Source organism: Callospermophilus lateralis, chromosome 2 (assembly GCF_048772815.1).
Source record: "Callospermophilus lateralis isolate mCalLat2 chromosome 2, mCalLat2.hap1, whole genome shotgun sequence".
NCBI classification, from domain to species: Eukaryota; Metazoa; Chordata; class Mammalia; order Rodentia; family Sciuridae; genus Callospermophilus; species Callospermophilus lateralis.
In genome coordinates this window covers 48,371,550-48,392,365 of record NC_135306.1, presented here as the reverse complement: position 1 = coordinate 48,392,365, position 20,816 = coordinate 48,371,550, and the positions used below count along the sequence as shown (strand labels likewise).

At 39.0% G+C, this 20,816-nt stretch overlaps 2 protein-coding genes across 2 annotated transcripts; both read left to right on the top strand.

Moving 5' to 3' along the window:
* Positions 1–11,862: 11,862 nt before the first annotated feature.
* On the top strand, positions 11,863–12,468 carry LOC143386041 (interferon alpha-5-like). Its single transcript, XM_076841404.2, has one exon. It carries the CDS (start codon positions 11,863–11,865, stop codon positions 12,466–12,468), a length of 606 nt encoding a protein of 201 aa, XP_076697519.2.
* A 7,485-nt stretch (positions 12,469–19,953) lies between these two features.
* LOC143386016 (interferon alpha-5-like) lies at positions 19,954–20,559 on the top strand. The gene has a single exon (XM_076841400.2). It carries the CDS (start codon positions 19,954–19,956, stop codon positions 20,557–20,559), a length of 606 nt encoding a protein of 201 aa, XP_076697515.2.
* Positions 20,560–20,816: the final 257 nt, after the last annotated feature.

The window sequence follows — 20,816 nt, the reverse complement described above, 5'->3', positions numbered from 1 at the left end:
TAAATTGCCTTCAGGGATTAGGTACCATAATAATCTGGTTCCCTAATTTTTCCTTTTTCACATTGTTTTTACTATTGTTAGTATAGACACAATTTTGTAGTGGAGATAGACTGCCACACATTCTTCTATTCTTTAGTATAACATAATTCCTTGCATTTCCTCATTAAATATTTTATTGTCATTGTAGAGCATCAATTTCATAACAATCATAAACTCTGGGAGATGCACATAGAACCAAATTAAAATGAATATAATAGCCTTTGATGGAAGAGTAAACTTCTTTTCCCTAATAGCTAAAGAATAAAATAAGGTGAAAATCAAAAAATGTAAAATGGCATTGAACAATAAAAGGAATACAATGAAGCAAGAGATTGCATGTGATGTGGGTTTAAAGCATATTTTAAAACTTAGCAGAATTCCAAAATATGAAACTTAAGCAATAATGAATATAGGATTCTGATTTGAATCTAGATTCAGTCAGGGTATATGTGTGGTCTTGAGAAATTCACAAACTTCTCTCTGAATTTCATATGTTCTCAATCATAAAATAAAGGGGAAATATATCTAGAATTAATATATTAAGCAAACCTTAGCAAAGTATCTTTCATGAAGAGATGACTTTCACAGAGAGATAGAAGAGGCCATTCTACCTCTATTTATGTGAGAGGACCTCTTAAGCTTCTCTATTGTTTCCTATGATCTATAGCAGAACAGTGAATTCTCCCAACCTTCTCTCAGTACTGACTGCAGAAATGTGACAGTCTAAAAAATGGAATTCAGTCCTAGAGAAGACTGAAAAATAGTCACCTTTCACATTGGAAATAACTTTGCTTTTTATTAACTTAGAAAATGGTGATTTGTATAAATATCTGGAAGGCAGGTTACCCTCTATATTAGTCAACACTCTACCACCATAACAAATACCTGACACAGGCTACAAGTAAAGAGAGGTTTATTTTGACTCGTGTAGAAAGTCATGCAGGTGGAAGTCCAGGACTGGGTGACTGCATTGGATTGTCCTCTGGTGAGGGCAGTACATCAAGAGGGGAACATCTGTTAGAGCAGTGCTCACAACTCCAGTCATGGAGGTTCTAAAACAAACCAAAACAGGCTGGGGGATTCCACAGTTCCCTTCAAGAGCACACCCTCAATGATGTAAGGACCTTTCTCCAGGCCTCACCTCTAAAAATTCCACTTCCCAATTCCTCCACCCTAGGGACCATGCCTTGCTATATGGACCTTTAGAGATATTCAATATCCAAATTATAGCATCTATTAAGTTGAAGTTAAAGGATATAAAACTTAATTGCTGCCAGGCGCTGTGGCACATGGCTGTAATCCAGGCAGCTAGGAGGTAGACAGGAGGATCCTGAGTTCAAAGCTAGCCTCAGCAACTTAGTGAGGCCCTAAAGAATTCACTGAGGACCTATTTCTAAATGAAATCCAGAAGAGGGCTTAGGATGTGGCTCAGTGGTTGAGTGCCGTTGGGTTCAATCCTCAGTCCCAAGAGAAAGAAAGAGAGAGAGAGAGAGAGAGAGAGAGAGAGAGAGAGAGAGAGAAGAAAAAAGAAAAAACTTAATTTCTGATTCTGAAAACTGTCACGTTCCCCTATCCTGCCTACTTTTATAGATCCCATTCTCTCACTCTCATATCCCAACAGTTTCCTCCTTCACCACTACAGAAAAATCCAGTGTGTTCTCTTCATTCACGCCTTATTACCCTGCCCTCCTATTCATACAGCTGCTTCCCATTCCATTATGTTTTCTGGCTGCCAATTTTCCCTTGTGTACCGAAAGGAAAAGTTGAGTGACAATGCCAGGTTTTTCAGAAATCCCACAAGTGGGGCTTCTTTTCTTTTCTTTTTTCCTTACCCTCCTGATGAATATTTTTGTAAATGAGGAAATCCCCTGTTACAATGATGTAACAATAGTTGGTGCAAAAAGGAAATAGAAAGCATCATTCATTTCACCCTGGAGACTGTTAAAATGCTTACATAGAATGAGTGCCACCTACTGGCCAAGATGGATATCGGTCAAGAATCGGTCTAGGAAGGAGGAGAGTTCTGGGCAGAATTCTGTCCCCCTGCAGATTTTTCTCCAGAGTCGAAGTGGGATATTTTTTGGAAAGAACTAACCATAATATTGAAAGAATCATATTTCTTTAGTTTTTTATCTTAGGGAAAATTGAGCTTTAGGCACTGCTGAGAGCCATATCCAAGTAGGAATGACACATAGAATTTTGGGTTGAAAGGTGACCTTGCTCAGGGATTAGGGTGGCTCCGGGTTTAGGGTGGAACCTACTGGGAATAGGGCGGCTCCAGGTTTGGGGTGGATCCTGCTGGGAATAGGGCGGCTCTAGGATTAGGGTGGATCCTGCTGGGAATAGAGCGGCTCCAGGTTTAGGGTGGATCCTGCTGAGATTAGGGCATATCCTCTGCTCCTTTGGAGTTCCTGTTGAGTTCTCATGGGGTTCTGAGAGAATTGGTATGCAGAGCCCGGTGGAGGGAGGGTATTTCCCAGGTAGTGTGTGTAGAGTGTCAGTGAGAGTTTGGAAATAAAGAGTTGCTGTTTGAATCTACAAGGCTGTGTGGTGGCTCAGTTATTTTGTGCCCAGACAGACTGCGGGCTGGTTAGCTCAGTTGGTTAGAGCATGGTGCTGATAATGACAAGGTTGCAGGTTTGTTCCCCGTACGGGCCACCAAATGCCACAGTCTGGCTGGGCACAAAATAACCGAGGCACCACAAAGCCTTGTAGATTCAAACAGCAACTCTTTAATCCCAAACTCTCACCGACACTGTACACACACTACCTGGGAATACCCTCCCTCCACCGGGCTCTGTGTACCAATTCTCTCAGAACCCTGCGAGAACTCAATGGGAACTCCAAAGGAGCAAGCACCTGAGGCAGCAGAATACGTCCTAATCCCAGCATTATCTGCCCTAATCCTGGAGCAGCCCTATTCCCAGCAGCATCCACCCTAAACCTGGAGCCACCCTAATCCCTGAGCAGGGTCACCTTTCAATCTAAAATGCCATGTGTCATTCCTCCTTGGATATGGCTCTCAGCATCCCACAACATCCTCTCTTCAGCTGTGGAGCAGTTGGCAGCTATGTGGAGAGAGAAAGGGTAAAAATATATTTCTTGCTTCTAGCCGGTTTAACCTATTTTAATAATCACTCCCTTTAAATACTGTTCAAATGCTAGTGGGCTGGAGAACCTGCCAATCTGAGTTCAGAATTGCAGGACTGATTGAAGAAAATCTCATATTTGATGGTACATTACTATTAAGAGCAAGTTGCCAATTTACAAATTAATGCCTATTATTAGATTACTGCAGTCCTGTAAGACACAGAAACACAAGCTGAACCCTGCCCACATGATTACACTTGGTGATTTGTTAAAGAAGCCAGGAGCTCATCTGTGCCTCTCTTTAGATGCTTTCTTGTTCTGATCCTACAGGAGGAAACTGCATCAGGAATAGGACTCTTGCTTGCTAGAAACCAAAGAAAACAACACGAATCATGAAGAAGTTGAAAGAGCCAGCAGTTCCTTGAGAATCTGGAGAACAGAGATGCTTAAAGCATCGAATGAAACAAGGGCAGAACTTCAGGAGATAGAACAACATCAGAGGCCAGAATCGAGTCACCTGCTTCTTCTTGTCATTACAACCAAAGAAGACTGAAGTGGATGCTGACAGTTCAGACTTCTCCCACAGAAATGTGATCAACATCAGAATCCCAAGCATGAGTGACACGTGTACCACAACATTCTGCAGAGCATTGGAAGGGAGGGGGGCTCTTCCAGTGTCTGAGAAAACTTGTGATTTTCCCCTTGGGTCTCAGCAAATCATCACAACACAGGGAAGATTATTTATGAGGTCATACAATCTCTCTAAAATCATGGTTATAATACAGGCTGCTTTAAAAACAAACTAAATAAAACAATGCTTGAAAGGAAGGGACACTAGAGGGTAATTAAGTACATTTAGCAATAAGTATAACAGAATTTTACCAGCAGATCAGATATTGGCAATGTGAAAGATCACAATTTCTAATGGCAAGGATCTTTGTGAAAATCTGTGTATTTTGTATAGTTGAACAAAAAGATGATACTGGCGGATCAATCCTCTTTCTTTTCTTTACAGATGGTGCATACTGCACTGAATGGCAGATTTAAAGTCAGAGGTTGGAGCCCTTCCTGAGGATCAGGGTCTCCAAAACCAAACTCAAAGTTATATAAGTAAAAATTTAGATTAATTGCCCATTGATATCAATAACTAAAAGGCTAATATATTTGACTTCTGCCAATCATCAAGCTGATGAATGATGAAGTCTACAAAAGCCAAACAAGGAAACACACAAATAAAACCAATTTCTAGTCCTATAAAAGGAAATGGCATGAAGTGTGTTGATGGGATCACATATACCATGTGCTCAGCTTTCTGTGGATCACATACAAAATATGCTAACCTTGTTCTACACTGATGGCATTTACAATCCATCCAACCCCTGTAAAACTGACCAATAATTTTGAGCATAACAGGTGTTCATTAATTTAAGAGTTGAGCAATAAAACCTCTACTGGCATAATAAAAATTACCTGACTGCTGAAGTTGAAATGATTATAATTGGAAAATGACTCCACCTACTCAGGCAAAACAAATCTCTGCTATCAGTATCTCAGGGAATCTCTCAGACTTTTGATGTCTGTAGACAATGGATCAGGTAAGAAGAATATCACTACTGAAAGATAGTGTCCTTTACACACAATCTAGTGGCACAGGTAAGGAGAAACCAGCCACTCCCTAGTAAAGGGTTCCAGAAATCCTTAATATGTGGTGAGCCTGCTCTGGAGTGAATCTGAAAGAGTTTCCACAAAGAACACTTTATTACCCTATATCAGAGGTGTTACTAGATGTCAAGGCCACCTTGTGAGTGAGGAGGTGTTGGAGAAATAACATATCTTGCAGTTAAGATATCTACTTTCATAAGTACCTCAAAAGAACCAGGATTCCTCCCAGGATTATTGTCTGACTGAGAAGTTCTGTAGACCTCAGTAAGAAAATGGTGGACAGAAAGGACAATGTCTACATTAATCCTGACTTGGGGCCCAGTGAAACTTAACCACATAGTCCTGCATGAATATATTCTGGAAGGAGAGAAACAACAGAGACACTCATTACCACTTATTTTGAGGCTCTTTCATAAATAAGCAGCAAACAAAACCCAGTTCTTCTTACTAAGTGTAATTGCCACAGATGGTTTGGTAAATCCCTAAACAACTACAGAAATACTTGGGATTGAAGAACCTGCCTTTATGTGTAAAATAAAGGGAGTAAAAGTGGTGAGGATCATTGCTAACAATTTGTTCCTGAACAAAGGGAGCAATATTTGAATATGAAAAAAGTATGTGCCTGTTTCTAAGTATGAATTTTTCTATACATACATACATTTAATCTTTAAAACACAGACATTCTCATTTGACAGATAAGTATCCAGTTAAATTAGTACTTTTGAAGTTTACTATGAAATACAAATTCCATTGCAAACATTAAAAATTTAGCCTGATAACATAGTCTGGTCATATGGAGAGAATACACAAAGGAAAACAAAAAAGAGAAGTAAAAGTGTTGAAAAATGTTGAGAAAATGAAGATTGTGTTCCCTATTTGAAAGCCATGTGTAGACACAGTGTCTTCACAGAAAATAGGGTCCAAGGTTCACCCAGACCCCTGATCAATCAGGCCAGCAGCTTCCTCATTTCCACATGGCCCTCCTGAGTAGGAGGTGTATTGACCATCCTGGTGGTGGGCACCTTTGGCCCTGTTGGATCTCTGGGCTGTGACCTGCCTCAGAACTCTGTCCTGCTTAGTAAGAACATCATTGTGCTCCTGGGACAAATGAGGAGAATTTCCTCTTCCTTGTGTCTGAGAGACTGAAGAGACTTCCAGTTCTTTTGGAAGATGGTGCATGGCAGCCAGTTCCAGGAGGCCTAGGTTGTGTCTGTTTATCCTCCATGGGATCCTCCAGCAGATATTCAACTTCCTCCACCCAGAGCACTCTAGATACTTGTTCTTGGTGCAGGTCTCAAGTCAATGAAAACTACTGTGTTTCTGATTTAAAAGCACAAATAGTGAAAGGTCTTCAGAGAACTCAAAGGCCAATCCTCAGATAGGACAGGCCAGCAGCATCTACAAGATATTTAGTGGCTTTCTCCTTCTCTATTACAATGGCTTGGTGATGTTCTTCAGCATCTCTATCTGCTTTCAGAACTGTGAATTGCCTTAGAGCCAGAGTCTGATCAACAGGTGAATCTTTATACTTCAGAGACAATGAGGAGACTCTCTTTCCTCTTGTCTGATGAACAAAACTGACTTTAGGTTTCATGGGGACAGATGGGCGAAACTAGTTCCAGTATAATTGAGGCCATTGCTTTTCCTCCTTGATGTGCTGTAGCAAATATTCAAGGGCTCTTTTGCTGCTCTGAATGAGACCCACTGGAGAAATTCTTCTCTGGACTTGATCAGCAAGTGACCAAGAGCAACAGGAATTCTTATTTATTGTTGGTGGGAAGGCAAAAGGTACAGCCACTTTGAAAGTCTGTTTGTCAGTTTCATTTGAAACTAGACCCAATTTTATCATATGATCCAGCAATTACACTGCTTGATATCTACCCAAATGAGTTGAAAGTATATATCCATATCAACTTGCTCACAGAGCCACTAAACAGAGTAGCTAGATTCATCATCGCAAAACTTGGTGGCAACTAAAATGTCCTGCAGTGGGTGAATGCATAAATGAACTTTCATTCTTCCAGGCAATGGTAATTATTCAGTTAAAAAGAAATAAGCTGGGCTGGGGTTGTGGCTCAATGGTAGAGTGCTCTCCTAGCACATGTGAGGCATGGGGTTTCATCCTCAGCACCACATAAATGAATGAATAAAGGTATTGTGTCCATTTATAATTTGAAAAATTTATTAAAAAATAAATAAGTTATCAAGCCAAAAACAAAACAAAACTAAAAACCCACACCAACCAAACAAACAAAAAAGCAAACTAAACCAAAACAAACAAATGAAAAAACCACATAGAAGAATCTTAAATCCATAGAGCTGAATGAAAGAAGCCCATGTCAAAAGACTGAAAATTATGATTCTAACTCTATGACATCTGGAAAAGAACAATTATAGAGATAGTAAAAAATGATATTTGAAAAGAAAATTTTGGAGATAGTAAAAAAAATGATATTTCTCTCTCAGTGTCACCTTTAGGATCACTAAAGGTTGCCAGGTGTATGGGAGAGGGGGAAGCCTGGCAGAACATCACCTGTAAAGATATGGCTTTTTTTTGTTGTTGTTGTTGTTGTTATTGTTCTTCATCCATCTCTGTGTTAATTCTGGAAAAATAAAGACAATTCACCTACATTTAATCTAAACATGGTTCATTATTAGTGAATAAAGATTTTCAACATTATTTTGAGATCCATATTCCTTGCATTTTATTAATTTTTGAAATGGATAAAAATATTTACATCTTAATCCTTTTTTGAAAAGCTGAAATAAAGAATAGAGTTCTGCATTTGGTCCTCTTCATATGTCATATAGCAGTCTCTGCTAAAGAAAGTTATTTGGCTCTCTCTTCAAGATCATGTATGCTCCAATTGATAGTACTCTACTCTCTGGGGCCATGTTGATTGTCACACCAGAGGATTTCAGGGACTCAGCATTGCTCTCCATGACCCCATTGACACAACTCAGAGGGTTGGCCCCAAGAGAGTTGAGGTGAAAAAATGGCTGAGGAACCAGGATTGAGGGCCTATGTTCCCTGGTGGTCTCCTAAAACCAATCTATAGACACTGAATCAGCTGCCTGAAACTATTCTCTGGAATCATGTACTTCCTCCAGTGCTGCAGTCTGGGCACAAAATAACTGAACCGCCACAAAACCTTGTGGATTTAAACAGCAACTCTTTATTCCTGAACTCTCACTGACACTCTACACACTTCCCGGAAACACCCTGCCTCTACCCAGCTTCTTGCACCAATTCTCTCAAAACCCTAGAGAACTCAAGGGGAACTCCAAAGGAGCAGGCGCCTGAGGCAGCAGGATATGCCCTAATCCCAGCAGGATCCGCCCTAATCTTAGAGCTGCCCTATTCCCAGCAGGATCCACCCTAAACCTGGAGCCACCCTAATCCCTGAACAGGGTCACCTTTCAACCCAAAATGCCATGAGTCATTCCTACTTGGCTATGGCTCTCAGCATCCCAGCTAGATGGTCATGAGTATGGAATTGACATCACAATCCTCACTTTTCACTCTATCCTGACCAACTCGTTTTTCTAGATTGATGACGTTCTAATCCCTCCTGAGATTTCCTATTCTAATTGTCTCTTTGTTATAATGGTCATATTTTTAAAGTAGGGTGAATAAAGGAAAACCAATGTCAATCTCTTCTGGCAGACTTAGGGCTCCCTTACTAAACTGATGTTATTGTTATTTTTCAAGAATTTATAAAAAGGGTGTCACTGGGTCCATTTTCACAACAGTGTTCATGAAAATAAAAGATGAACGCAAAGCTTCAGGTGTAAATAAAATGTTGAGGGACCAAGCCAAAGTTTCCCATGATCTGAAGTGTACTGCTCCCCCAGTAATAAGGCTTGGAGAAGGCATGGTCCTGTCTAGATAATAGGTGAATGAAATAGCTATGGAAGAGTCAAAGAATATTCTCGAGAATGGAGCTATGGGATCAGAAAAGTGAAAAGTGAGCCAGTCGTCTGTCCATAATATGCAACCTGAAAGATCCCACCACACTTCTGGCATCTAGAACTTCTGGCATGCAGAACTTCTCTGAGACTTTCTGATTTCCAAGTTCCAACATTACAGCATATAGTGATAAGTATATAATTCAGTATGATAAATGACTTCTTTGACCACTCATCCATACATTTTCCCAGGAGCATTTGGAAACCATATATTATATCAAATACAAAGATAGCCCAAGATTCTGATTCAAGGATTGTGGTTTTGAAATCCATTTTCCTTGATTGCCACTTGGTTTCTATATTTCCTTCAGTTGTTGAAATTCAGGTGTTTCAGTTGTGTATAACTAATTGTTAGGATATAAGTTAAATCACAGAAATGTATCTGTTCATGGTGATACTTCCTGGTTCCTTGTGCACGAAGTTTCAGTACCTTCAAATTCAATAAAAAGTCTCAAAAGTTGTAATCCACGAGAAATTGTAGAACTCGTCTATCGAATCCATTGACAAAGAGGTCATCCTGAAAATATCGTTGACTTCATTTCTTCTAAATTAAGACAGTAAAAGGATATAAAATTTTTCTTTCAGTATGAATAAAAATTTAACTCATTTTATTTAATGCTTTATTGAAAAAACGATATATATATATATATATATATATATATATATATATATATATGTATATTTATATACATACACACACAAACACCACATATACACATACATTCTTAAACACATTTTAGCTGCAGTTGCACACAATACCATTATTTTATTTATTTATTTTATGTGGTGCTGAAAACTGAACTCAATTCCTTGCATTTGCCAGGCATGCTGAGCCAGAACGCCAGCCCCCAAACCGATTTTTCACTAAAGAACTCGTGATAATAATAGGATGATAACACGCCTTACTTATGTTTTCCAATTTCTTCAAGGCCATCCCATTGAAAACGAAATCGCTGAAAAATACTAAAAGCATCCCTAGAGAGGCGCTGTCTCCCTCCTGGGGCTCTAGGGAAAGGGCGCTTCTCCAGCTCCCCTGCACGGGTCACAATTCTGGTCCTTCCTGGTCCGCAGAACTGTCTCCGTCTTTCCCCTTCTCCAAGTGCTGCGGGCACTTCTCCAAACACACGTAATCTCTATAGTCACAAACCAAAAGACGTCTAGTCCTCAAAACGCTGAAAAAATGTTCAGTCAAAGAAAAAACAAAATCCCCTTCCGCTGACACACACTTCACCCCAGAGGGAAATCCCCAAGAGTAGAGCAATATTGAGAATGGGTAACATTTGCACTTGCACCCAAGAAAGATCTTAGTCCCCAAAGTGTGGGTAAAGTGTCCACCTAACTTCCAACAGAGAGAGCCTTGTGGAGTATTTAAGGGGCAGCAAGTTGACAGGCAAGCCAGGATGTTTCTCTCCAACTACAGAGGGCAACTGGAAACTGAAAGCCCCAAACCTCTCCCAATCACGGGCGAAGGAGGCAGAAAAGCCTGACGCTGCCTCTTGTGCAGTTTCACTTCTTAGCGGTGCCTAAGCGCCGCCCAGAGGCTGGAAAGTGCATTACTGAAACTGAAGTCGTCCAGATCTATCACCTACATTTCCAAAAAAATCTTTGGAGGTATGAATGAATCTTAGGCACTACAGTGGTTTCTGGTACTCCAAAACTCTACCCTTCCTGGAAACAAAAATATTCCCTTGCAAATCCTTAGAGCCAGGGTATTGTTTATAATGTGAAGATAAATGAACTGAACAATTATTAGAGAAATCTAAAATTCAAGAATACAAAATTAGTCATCAGTCATCAATTAGGATGAAGAATTTTACTAGGATTTCTGCCAGGATTTCTGTGTGATGTAGCACAACCGACTTAAACTCTTTAACCCACAGTTTTCTCACAAATATGATGGGTTCAAAATATTAGAAGCTTTGTGAGCACAACAAACACTTGCATTTCAAATGGCACAATACTTTATTGACTGAAGATTTGAAATTAGGAATATATTTTCTGAGTTTTGTTTTTCTTTCCTTCTGTTTTTTTTTTTTTTTTTAATCCAAGGTCTGAACCCCACATCTGAGCAGGAACAGATTAAGGTTTTATCATGAGATTGGAGTCATTCAGTCATATTCTCAGGCTCCATTTCTTTTCCAAACATTTACTTTTTGGTTGTAGTTGGGCACAATAGTTTTATTTTTATTTTTTTATTTATTTATTTTTATGTGCTGCTGAGGATCCAGCCCAGGGCCTCATACCTGCTAGGCAAGCATTCTACCACTGAGTCATAACCCCAGCCCTCGCAGGCTCCATTTCTAATTGTTTCACTTGCTGTTTCTGCCCTATCTTTAGATACTTCCAAATGTCTTACAGGAGTTAAAGTCATGTCAATGATTTTGTAAAATACACAACAAAATTGAGCTACTGTACAGATTAAAAATTATTTTTCATATCATTTTAATAATTTTCTTATATGATGCAAAGTACTAAAACTCATTGCAAAGAAAACAATCGAACATTATTTCATCCTTTTAAGAAAGGTTTTATAATCGCATTGAAGGATCAGATTTTCTCAGTTTTATAATATATTTTGAAAATTGATAGTCACTGTAATTTGACATATCACAATTAACTTAAAGTGAATGAAGTCATTACAAATACAGATATAAAGATCATTTAAATTTCAAAAAATTTAAAGTGTAATTTAGCCTAAATATTGTCATTCATAACTCTATATTGAATAAAAACATAAGTTCACAATTTTGATATACGCAGATATAGATACACTACCTATACAGATATGAAGGATAAATATCCTAAGTGAAATTTAATGACATTTTTGAATAAGAAACAAATTTGTGAAAAGGCTCTGATAGGTAAGGGTAACATTGGAAGTGGAGGCAATAATGAAAACTAGAATGGTTTAGAAACATTGCTGAAAACCAAAGTAGAGAATGTATAAAGGAAAGCAAAACCAGAAGGCACTGGCATTCATAAAATCGCACTATTGTGTTCTCTCTTTTAGGTATCCACACAAAGCAAGGTCTTCAGAGACCCTGGAGCAAGGACTGAGCATCACCCATCTCAGACAGCCCAGCAGCATCTGCAAGATCCCCAATGGCCTTGCCCTTGGCTTTCCTGCTGGCCCTAGTGGTGCTCAGCTGCAAGACCACCTGCTCTCTGGGCTGTGACCTGCTTCAGATACACAACCTGGGTCTTGAAACTTCTGAGAAAAATGAGGAGGGGGCACTGAGTCTCCTGCAAAAAATGAGGAGAATTCCCGATTTCTCCTGCCTGGACGACAGAGAGGACTTTGCCTTCCCCCAGAAGCTGTTGGAGGGTGAGAAGGTGCCAAGGGCTCAAGCTGTTGCTGCCCTCCAGGAGATGACCCACCAGATCTTGCGCCTTTTTGGCACCCAGGAGGCGTTTGCTGCTTGGAACAAGACCCTCCTGGACACCTTCCTCAGTGGCCTCCATCAGCAGTTGGATGACCTGGAAGCCTGTGTGACCCACCAGGTGAGGCCGGAAAAAGCTCTCGGAATAACTGTTAGAAAATACTTCCGCAGGATCACTGTCTACCTGAAGGAGAAGGAATACCTGCCTTGTGCCTGGGAGGTGGTCCGAAGAGAAATCTTGAAATTCTTCTCTTCTTCACCTAAGTTATATGAAAGATTAAGGAGCATGGAACGAGACCTGGTCCAGCAGGGAAATGCTTCTCTCTGAAGAACACACCTTACCGCACTCGCACAACTTCTGCCATTTCAAAGACTCCCATGCCTCCTTGTTACAAGAATTCACTCCATTCCTTGTATGTTTTCAGTCAATGATGCGTTTCTATAGGCACCAGTCCCTTACATTGCTTCAGATGTATTTATCTATTTAAATATTCATTTAATTAACTATTCATAAGATTTAATTTATTTTGTTCATATACTATGTGTATATTTAGAGTATGATTAATAAAACAAAGCATTTTTATACAATCAATTTAGTTTTCTTTCTTCATTGCATATTTTACTGTAGAAACTTCTTTAGTTTTGAAACTCCTTTATATTCTTGGACATGGATGAGGGGTGCGGTAAATACATTTTTTTATTCTTTCCTAATTTTGACTTGAGAAGCAAAATTGAAATTTTAGTTGTAAATGATGATTTCTATGATGAGTTCTCATTTCATGTACATCTTTATTTTTTTGCATTTTCCTGTCAACTTAGTGGTGTCACTTTTAGACAAGTTGAGATTAAGAGAAAATGAATGGAGGTATTGATATGATGAAAGACAAGCATGAAAACAACTTCCTAAATGCATTGTGGAAGTTGTTGATTTTTTTTACTGATTTTTTAAAAATATAAATAACAGCGGAATGCATTACAATGCTTACTACACATATACAGCACAACTTTTCATATCTCTGGTTGTATATAAAGTATGTGACACCAATTGTTGTCTTCATTCATGTACTTTGGATAATGATGTCTATCACATTCCACCACCATCCTTGTTAATCCCCTGCCCCCTCCCTTTCCCTCCCACCCCTCTGCCCTATCTAGAATTCATCTATTTCCCCCACGCTCCCCCTTCTGACCCCAATATGCATCAGCCTCCTTATATCAGGTAAAACATTGGGCATGTGTTTTCTTGGCATTGGCTAACTTCATTTAGCCTTATCTTCTCCAACGCCATTCATTTAGCTGCAAATGCCATGACTTTATTCTCTTTTATTGCTGAGTAAAATTGCAGTGTATATATGTGCCCCATTTTTTTATACATTCTTCCCCTGAGGGGCTTCTAGGTTGGCTCCACAGTTTAGCTATTGTGAATTGTGCTGCTATAAACATCCATGTGGCTCTGTCCCTGTAGTATGTTGATTTTAAGTCCTTTGGTGAGTGATAGATTTTTAATTTCATTTTGTGACATGTGGATATCCAGTTTTCCCAGCACCATTTTTCGAAGAGGCTATCTTTTCTCCAGTGAGTATTTTTGGTGCTTTTGTCTAATATAAGATAACTGAAGTTATGTGGGTTAGACTCTGTGTCCTCTATTCTGTACCATTGGTCTACAGATCTATTTTGGTGCCAATACCATGCGGTTTTAGTCGCTATTGGTGGGTAGTATAGTTGTAGGCCTGGAATGGTAATGCCACCAGCTTCATTCTTCTTGCTAAGGATTGCTTTGGCTATGCTGGGTCTCTTGTTTTTGCAGATGAATATTATGATGGCTTTTTCTCTTTCTCTGAGGAATGCCATTGGGATTTTGATTGGAATTGCATCAAATCTCTACAGTGCTTTTGGTAGTATGGTCATTTGGACAATATTAATTCTGCCTATCGGAGAACAAGGTAGATCTTTCCTTCTTCTAAGGTCTTCTTTAATTTCTTTCCTTAGCATGTTGTAGTTTTCATTGCAGAGGTCTTTACCTCTTCTGTTAAATTTATTCCTAAGAATTTTTTTTGAGGCTCTTATAAATGGGGTGCTTTTCGTAGTTTCACTTTCAGCGGATTTGTCACTGATGTACAGAAATGCCATGGATTTATGGGGGTTGATTTTATATCCTGCCACTTTGCTGAATTCATTTACTAGTTCTAGAAGTTTCCTGGTGGAGCTTTTTAGATCTTCTAGGTATCGAATCATAGAGTCAGCAAATAGTGCTAATTTTAGTTCTTCTTTTCCTATACATATCCCTTTAATTTCTAGTTGGTCTAGCCACTGTTTCAAGAACTATGTTAAACAGAAGTGGTGAAAGAGGGCATCCCTGTCTTGTTCCAGTTTTGAGAGGGAATGCCTTTAATTTTTCAACATTGAGAATGATGTTGGCCTGAGGCTTATTGTAGATAGCCTTTAGGATGTGGAGATGTGTTCCTGTTATCCTTAGTTTTTCTCGTGTTTGGAACATGGAAAGGTGCTGTATTTTGTCCAATGCTTTTTCTGCATCTATTGAGATGATCATATGATTCTTATCTTTGAGTCTGTTGCTGTGATGAATTCCATTTATTGATTTCCGTATGTTGAACCAACCGTGCATCCCTGGGATAAATCCCACTTGACCATAGTGCACAATCTTTTGGATATGTTTTTGTCATTGTTTTGCCAGGATGGTATTGAGAATTTTTGCATCTATGTTCATTAGAGATATTGGTCTGAAGTTTTCTTTCTTTGATGTGTCTTTCCCTGGTACTGGGATCAGGGTGATATTGGCCTCCTAGAATGGGTTTGGAAGTGCTGCCTCTGTTTCTATTTCCTGAAATAAATTGTAGAGTATTGGTATTAGTTCTTCTTTAAAGGTCCTGTAGAACTCGCCTGTGTATCTATCCATTCCTGGGCTTTTCTTGATTGTTCAGCTTCTGCTGGTGTCTTCTGTTTCATCCCTTTATATTGGTCTGTTTAAATTGTGTGTATCTTCCTGATTCAATCTGGGCAAATCATAGGAGTTAAGAAACTGGTTGATGCCTTTATGTCTTCTATTTTATTGGAGTATGAGTTTTCAAAACAATTTCTAATTTTCCTCTGTAATTCTGTAGTGTCCCTTGTGATATGACCTTTTTCATCACATATGCAGGTAATTGGAGCTTTTTTTCTGTCCTTCACTTCATTAGCGTCTCTAAGGGTCTGTGAACTTTATTTGTTTTTTTCAAAGACCCATCGTTTTGTTTAGTCAACTATTTCAATTGTTTCTTTGGTTGGGGTTGCATTGATTTCAGCTCCCATTTTAATTATTTCTTGCCTTTTACTGCTTTTGCTGCTGATTTGTTCTTTCCTTCTAGGGCTTTGAGATGTAGTGTGATGTCATTTATGGAGTCCTACTGGAAGACCGAGGCCCTGAGCCCTGCGTGGGGTTCACAGTGCTGGTGATTTCTGTAGAAATCAGCTGTCTAGGGGTGCTCTTGCACACTCTGAGATGCAGTATTCCAACTAGGTGAGATCTGGGTCAAGGAGCAACTCAGGATGCTGCCTCCCTGTGGCCCGCCATCTTGGAATTCCCAGGAAGTTGTTTCTTCAACCTCAAATGAAGCACAAAATTATCAATGATTGTTTTTAAAGTGAAAGCAAAGAAAAATAAATTTTAGTCAATGATCAGTCGGATATATTTAACTTTGTTCTTATGTCTCTATGTTGGTATTTAGATTTTATTAAAAAAAACATTCTCAAAACATGTATAATAATTTTATTTAAACAAAATAGATGAATTTCTCAAAAGTTATATGTGCTTGCATGCATACCAATGCCTTAGGCAGGAGACTCAGTTCCCAAGTTCAAAGAACTCTCTGCCCTTTTCCTTGATCCAATATCTAGTGATCTTCTCAGATTGGTCTGAATTCATTCCAGATATGGGATATTTTCTTAAAGTCCAGAGGTGGAAAACCCTGCTATTAGAAGGATGAAAGAGAAAATGGCAGTATAAATATGTATTTTAAATGACAAATTGGCTTACAATAGGAATTGATGCATTTTTGGAAGACATGCAATGAAACACCTCAATGCTTTGGGAAAGTGGAGAACATTTGTGATCTTGGTGGTAGCTTGTTGGGTAGCACTAATCAGCAGAAACCACATTGTCATAGTTCTAAATGGAACAACAGAGGCAGCTAATAGTCTCATATCAAAAATAATTCGGACAGTGTGTATTCTGAGACAAGAGAAAAATGTAAGGTGTGACCTTTGAGTGCTTAACATACTTCAAACATTATGACCTCTAGCTTTTTTCTTCCCTCCTGAGAATTCCTCTTCGAATTGTCTCTTTGTTCTCATGATGATATTTGAAAAGTAGGGTGAATTAAGGAAAACCAATGTCAATCTCTTTTGGCAGACTTAGGCCTCCCTTACTAAACTGATGTTTTTGTTATCCTTCAAGAATTTATAAATATGGGTGCCACTGGGTCCATTTACAGGACAGTGTTCATGAAACTAAAAGATGAAAGCAAAGCTTCAGGGTTCAATAACATGTTGAGGGACCAATCCAAAGTTTTCCATGATCCGAAGGGTACTGCTTCCTCAGTAATAAGGCACAGAGAAGGCATGGTCCTGTGTAGTGTAACAGGTGAATGTCACAGAGCTATGGAAGAGTCAGAGAGTATTCTTGAGAATGGAGCTATGGGATCAGAAAAGTGAAAAGTGAGCCAGTGAAAAGTGAGTCTGTCCATAATATCCAACCTGAAAGATCCCACCACACTTCTGGCCTCTAGATCCTGCAGCACTTCTCTGAGATTTTCTGTTTTCCAAGTTCAACATTACAGCATATCATGATAAGTATATAATTCAGTATGATAAATGACTTCTCTGACCACTCGTCCATACATTTTCCCAGGAGCATTTGGAAACCATATATTTCTATCAAATATAAAGATAGCCCAAGATTCTGATTCAAGGATTGTGGTTTTGAAATCCATTTTGCTTGATTTGTCAGCTGGTTTCTATATTTCCTTCAGCTGTTGAAATTCAGGTGTTTCAGTTGTGTTTAACTAATTGTTAGGTTACAAGTTAAATCACAGAAATGTATTGGTTCATGCTGATACTTCCTGGTTCCTTGTGCACGAAGTTTCAGTACCTTCAAATTCAATAAAAAGTCTCAAAAGTTGTAACCCAAGAGAAATTGTAGAACTCGTCTATGGAATCCATTGACAAAGAGGTCATCCTGAAAATATCGTTGACTTCATTTCTTCTAAAGCTAGGACAGTAAAAGGATATAAAATTTTTCTTTCAGTATGAATAAAAATTTAACTCATTTTATTTAATGCTTTATTGAAAAAACGATATATATATATTTATATATATATATATATACATATATATATATATATATATTCACACACAAAAACACCACATATACACATACATTCTTAAACACATTTTAGCTGCAGTTGCACACAATACCATTATTTTATTTATTTATTTTATGTGGTGCTGAAAACTGAACTCAATTCCTTGCATTTGCCAGGCATGCTGAGCCAGAACGCCAGCCCCCAAACCGATTTTTCACTAAAGAACTCGTGATAATAATAGGATGATAACACGCCTTACTTATGTTTTCCAATTTCTTCAAGGCCATCCCATTGAAAACGAAATCGCTGAAAAATACTAAAAGCATCCCTAGAGAGGCGCTGTCTCCCTCCTGGGGCTCTAGGGAAAGGGCGCTTCTCCAGCTCCCCTGCACGGGTCACAATTCTGGTCCTTCCTGGTCCGCAGAACTGTCTCCGTCTTTCCCCTTCTCCAAGTGCTGCGGGCACTTCTCCAAACACACGTAATCTCTATAGTCACAAACCAAAAGACGTCTAGTCCTCAAAACGCTGAAAAAATGTTCAGTCAAAGAAAAAACAAAATCCCCTTCCGCTGACACACACTTCACCCCAGAGGGAAATCCCCAAGAGTAGAGCAATATTGAGAATGGGTAACATTTGCACTTGCACCCAAGAAAGATCTTAGTCCCCAAAGTGTGGGTAAAGTGTCCACCTAACTTCCAACAGAGAGAGCCTTGTGGAGTATTTAAGGGGCAGCAAGTTGACAGGCAAGCCAGGATGTTTCTCTCCAACTACAGAGGGCAACTGGAAACTGAAAGCCCCAAACCTCTCCCAATCACGGGCGAAGGAGGCAGAAAAGCCTGACGCTGCCTCTTGTGCAGTTTCACTTCTTAGCGGTGCCTAAGCGCCGCCCAGAGGCTGGAAAGTGCATTACTGAAACTGAAGTCGTCCAGATCTATCACCTACATTTCCAAAAAAATCTTTGGAGGTATGAATGAATCTTAGGCACTACAGTGGTTTCTGGTACTCCAAAACTCTACCCTTCCTGGAAACAAAAATATTCCCTTGCAAATCCTTAGAGCCAGGGTATTGTTTATAATGTGAAGATAAATGAACTGAACAATTATTAGAGAAATCTAAAATTCAAGAATACAAAATTAGTCATCAGTCATCAATTAGGATGAAGAATTTTACTAGGATTTCTGCCAGGATTTCTGTGTGATGTAGCACAACCGACTTAAACTCTTTAACCCACAGTTTTCTCACAAATATGATGGGTTCAAAATATTAGAAGCTTTGTGAGCACAACAAACACTTGCATTTCAAATGGCACAATACTTTATTGACTGAAGATTTGAAATTAGGAATATATTTTCTGAGTTTTGTTTTTCTTTCCTTCTGTTTTTTTTTTTTTTTAATCCAAGGTCTGAACCCCACATCTGAGCAGGAACAGATTAAGGTTTTATCATGAGATTGGAGTCATTCAGTCATATTCTCAGGCTCCATTTCTTTTCCAAACATTTACTTTTTGGTTGTAGTTGGGCACAATAGTTTTATTTTTATTTATTTATTTATTTATTTTTATGTGCTGCTGAGGATCCAGCCCAGGGCCTCATACCTGCTAGGCAAGCATTCTACCACTGAGTCATAACCCCAGCCCTCGCAGGCTCCATTTCTAATTGTTTCACTTGCTGTTTCTGCCCTATCTTTAGATACTTCCAAATGTCTTACAGGAGTTAAAGTCATGTCAATGATTTTGTAAAATACACAACAAAATTGAGCTACTGTACAGATTAAAAATTATTTTTCATATTATTTTAATAATTTTCTTATATGATGCAAAGTACTAAAACTCATTGCAAAGAAAACAATCGAACATTATTTCATCCTTTTAAGAAAGGTTTCATAATCGCATTGAAGGATCAGATTTTCTCAGTTTTATAATATATTTTGAAAATTGATAGTCACTGTAATTTGACATATCACAATTAACTTAAAGTGAATGAAGTCATTACAAATACAGATATAAAGATCATTTAAATTTCAAAAAATTTAAATTGTAATTTAGCCTAAATATTGTCATTCATAACTCTATATTGAATAAAAACATAAGTTCATAATTTTGATATACACAGATATAGATACACTACCTATACAGATATGAAGGATAAATATCCTAAGTGAAATTTAATGACATTTTTCAATAAGAAACAAATTTGTGAAAAGGCTCTGATAGGTAAGGGTAACATTGGAAGTGGAGGCAATAATGAAAACTAGAATGGTTTAGAAACATTGCTGAAAACCAAAGTAGAGAATGTATAAAGGAAAGCAAAACCAGAAGGCACTGGCATTCATAAAATCGCACTATTGTGTTCTCTCTTTTAGGTATCCACACAAAGCAAGGTCTTCAGAGACCCTGGAGCAAGGACTGAGCATCACCCATCTCAGACAGCCCAGCAGCATCTGCAAGATCCCCAATGGCCTTGCCCTTGGCTTTCCTGCTGGCCCTAGTGGTGCTCAGCTGCAAGACCACCTGCTCTCTGGGCTGTGACCTGCTTCAGATACACAACCTGGGTCTTGAAACTTCTGAGAAAAGTGAGGAGGGGGCACTGAGTCTCCTGCAAAAAATGAGGAGAATTCCCGATTTCTCCTGCCTGGACGACAGAGAGGACTTTGCCTTCCCCCAGAAGCTGTTGGAGGGTGAGAAGGTGCCAAGGGCTCAAGCTGTTGCTGCCCTCCAGGAGATGACCCACCAGATCTTGCGCCTTTTTGGCACCCAGGAGGCGTTTGCTGCTTGGAACAAGACCCTCCTGGACACCTTCCTCAGTGGCCTCCTTCAGCAGTTGGATGACCTGGAAGCCTGTGTGACCCACCAGGTGAGGCCGGAAAAAGCTCTCGGAATAACTGTTAGAAAATACTTCCGCAGGATCACTGTCTACCTGAAGGAGAAGGAATACCTGCCTTGTGCCTGGGAGATGGTCCGAACAGAAATGTTGAAATTCTTCTCTTCTTCACCTAAGTTATATGAAAGATTAAGGAGCATGGAACGAGACCTGGTCCAGCAGGGAAATGCTTCTCTCTGAAGAACACACCTTACCGCACTCCCACAACTTCTGCCATTTCAAAGACTCCCATGCCTCCTTGTTACAAGAATTCACTCCATTCCTTGTATGTTTTCAGTCAATGATGCGTTTCTATAGGCACCAGTCCCTTACATCGCTTCAGATGTATTTATCTATTTAAATATTCATTTAATTAACTATTCATAAGATTTAATTTATTTTGTTCATATACTATGTGTATATTTAGAGTATGATTAATAAAACAAAGCATTTTTATA

Excerpts from the sequence above, each read along its gene's own strand:
- LOC143386041 (XM_076841404.2), top strand. The coding sequence starts at position 11,863 with ATGGCCTTGCCCTTGGCTTTCCTGCTGGCCCTAGTGGTGCTCAGCTGC.
- LOC143386016 (XM_076841400.2), top strand. The coding sequence starts at position 19,954 with ATGGCCTTGCCCTTGGCTTTCCTGCTGGCCCTAGTGGTGCTCAGCTGC.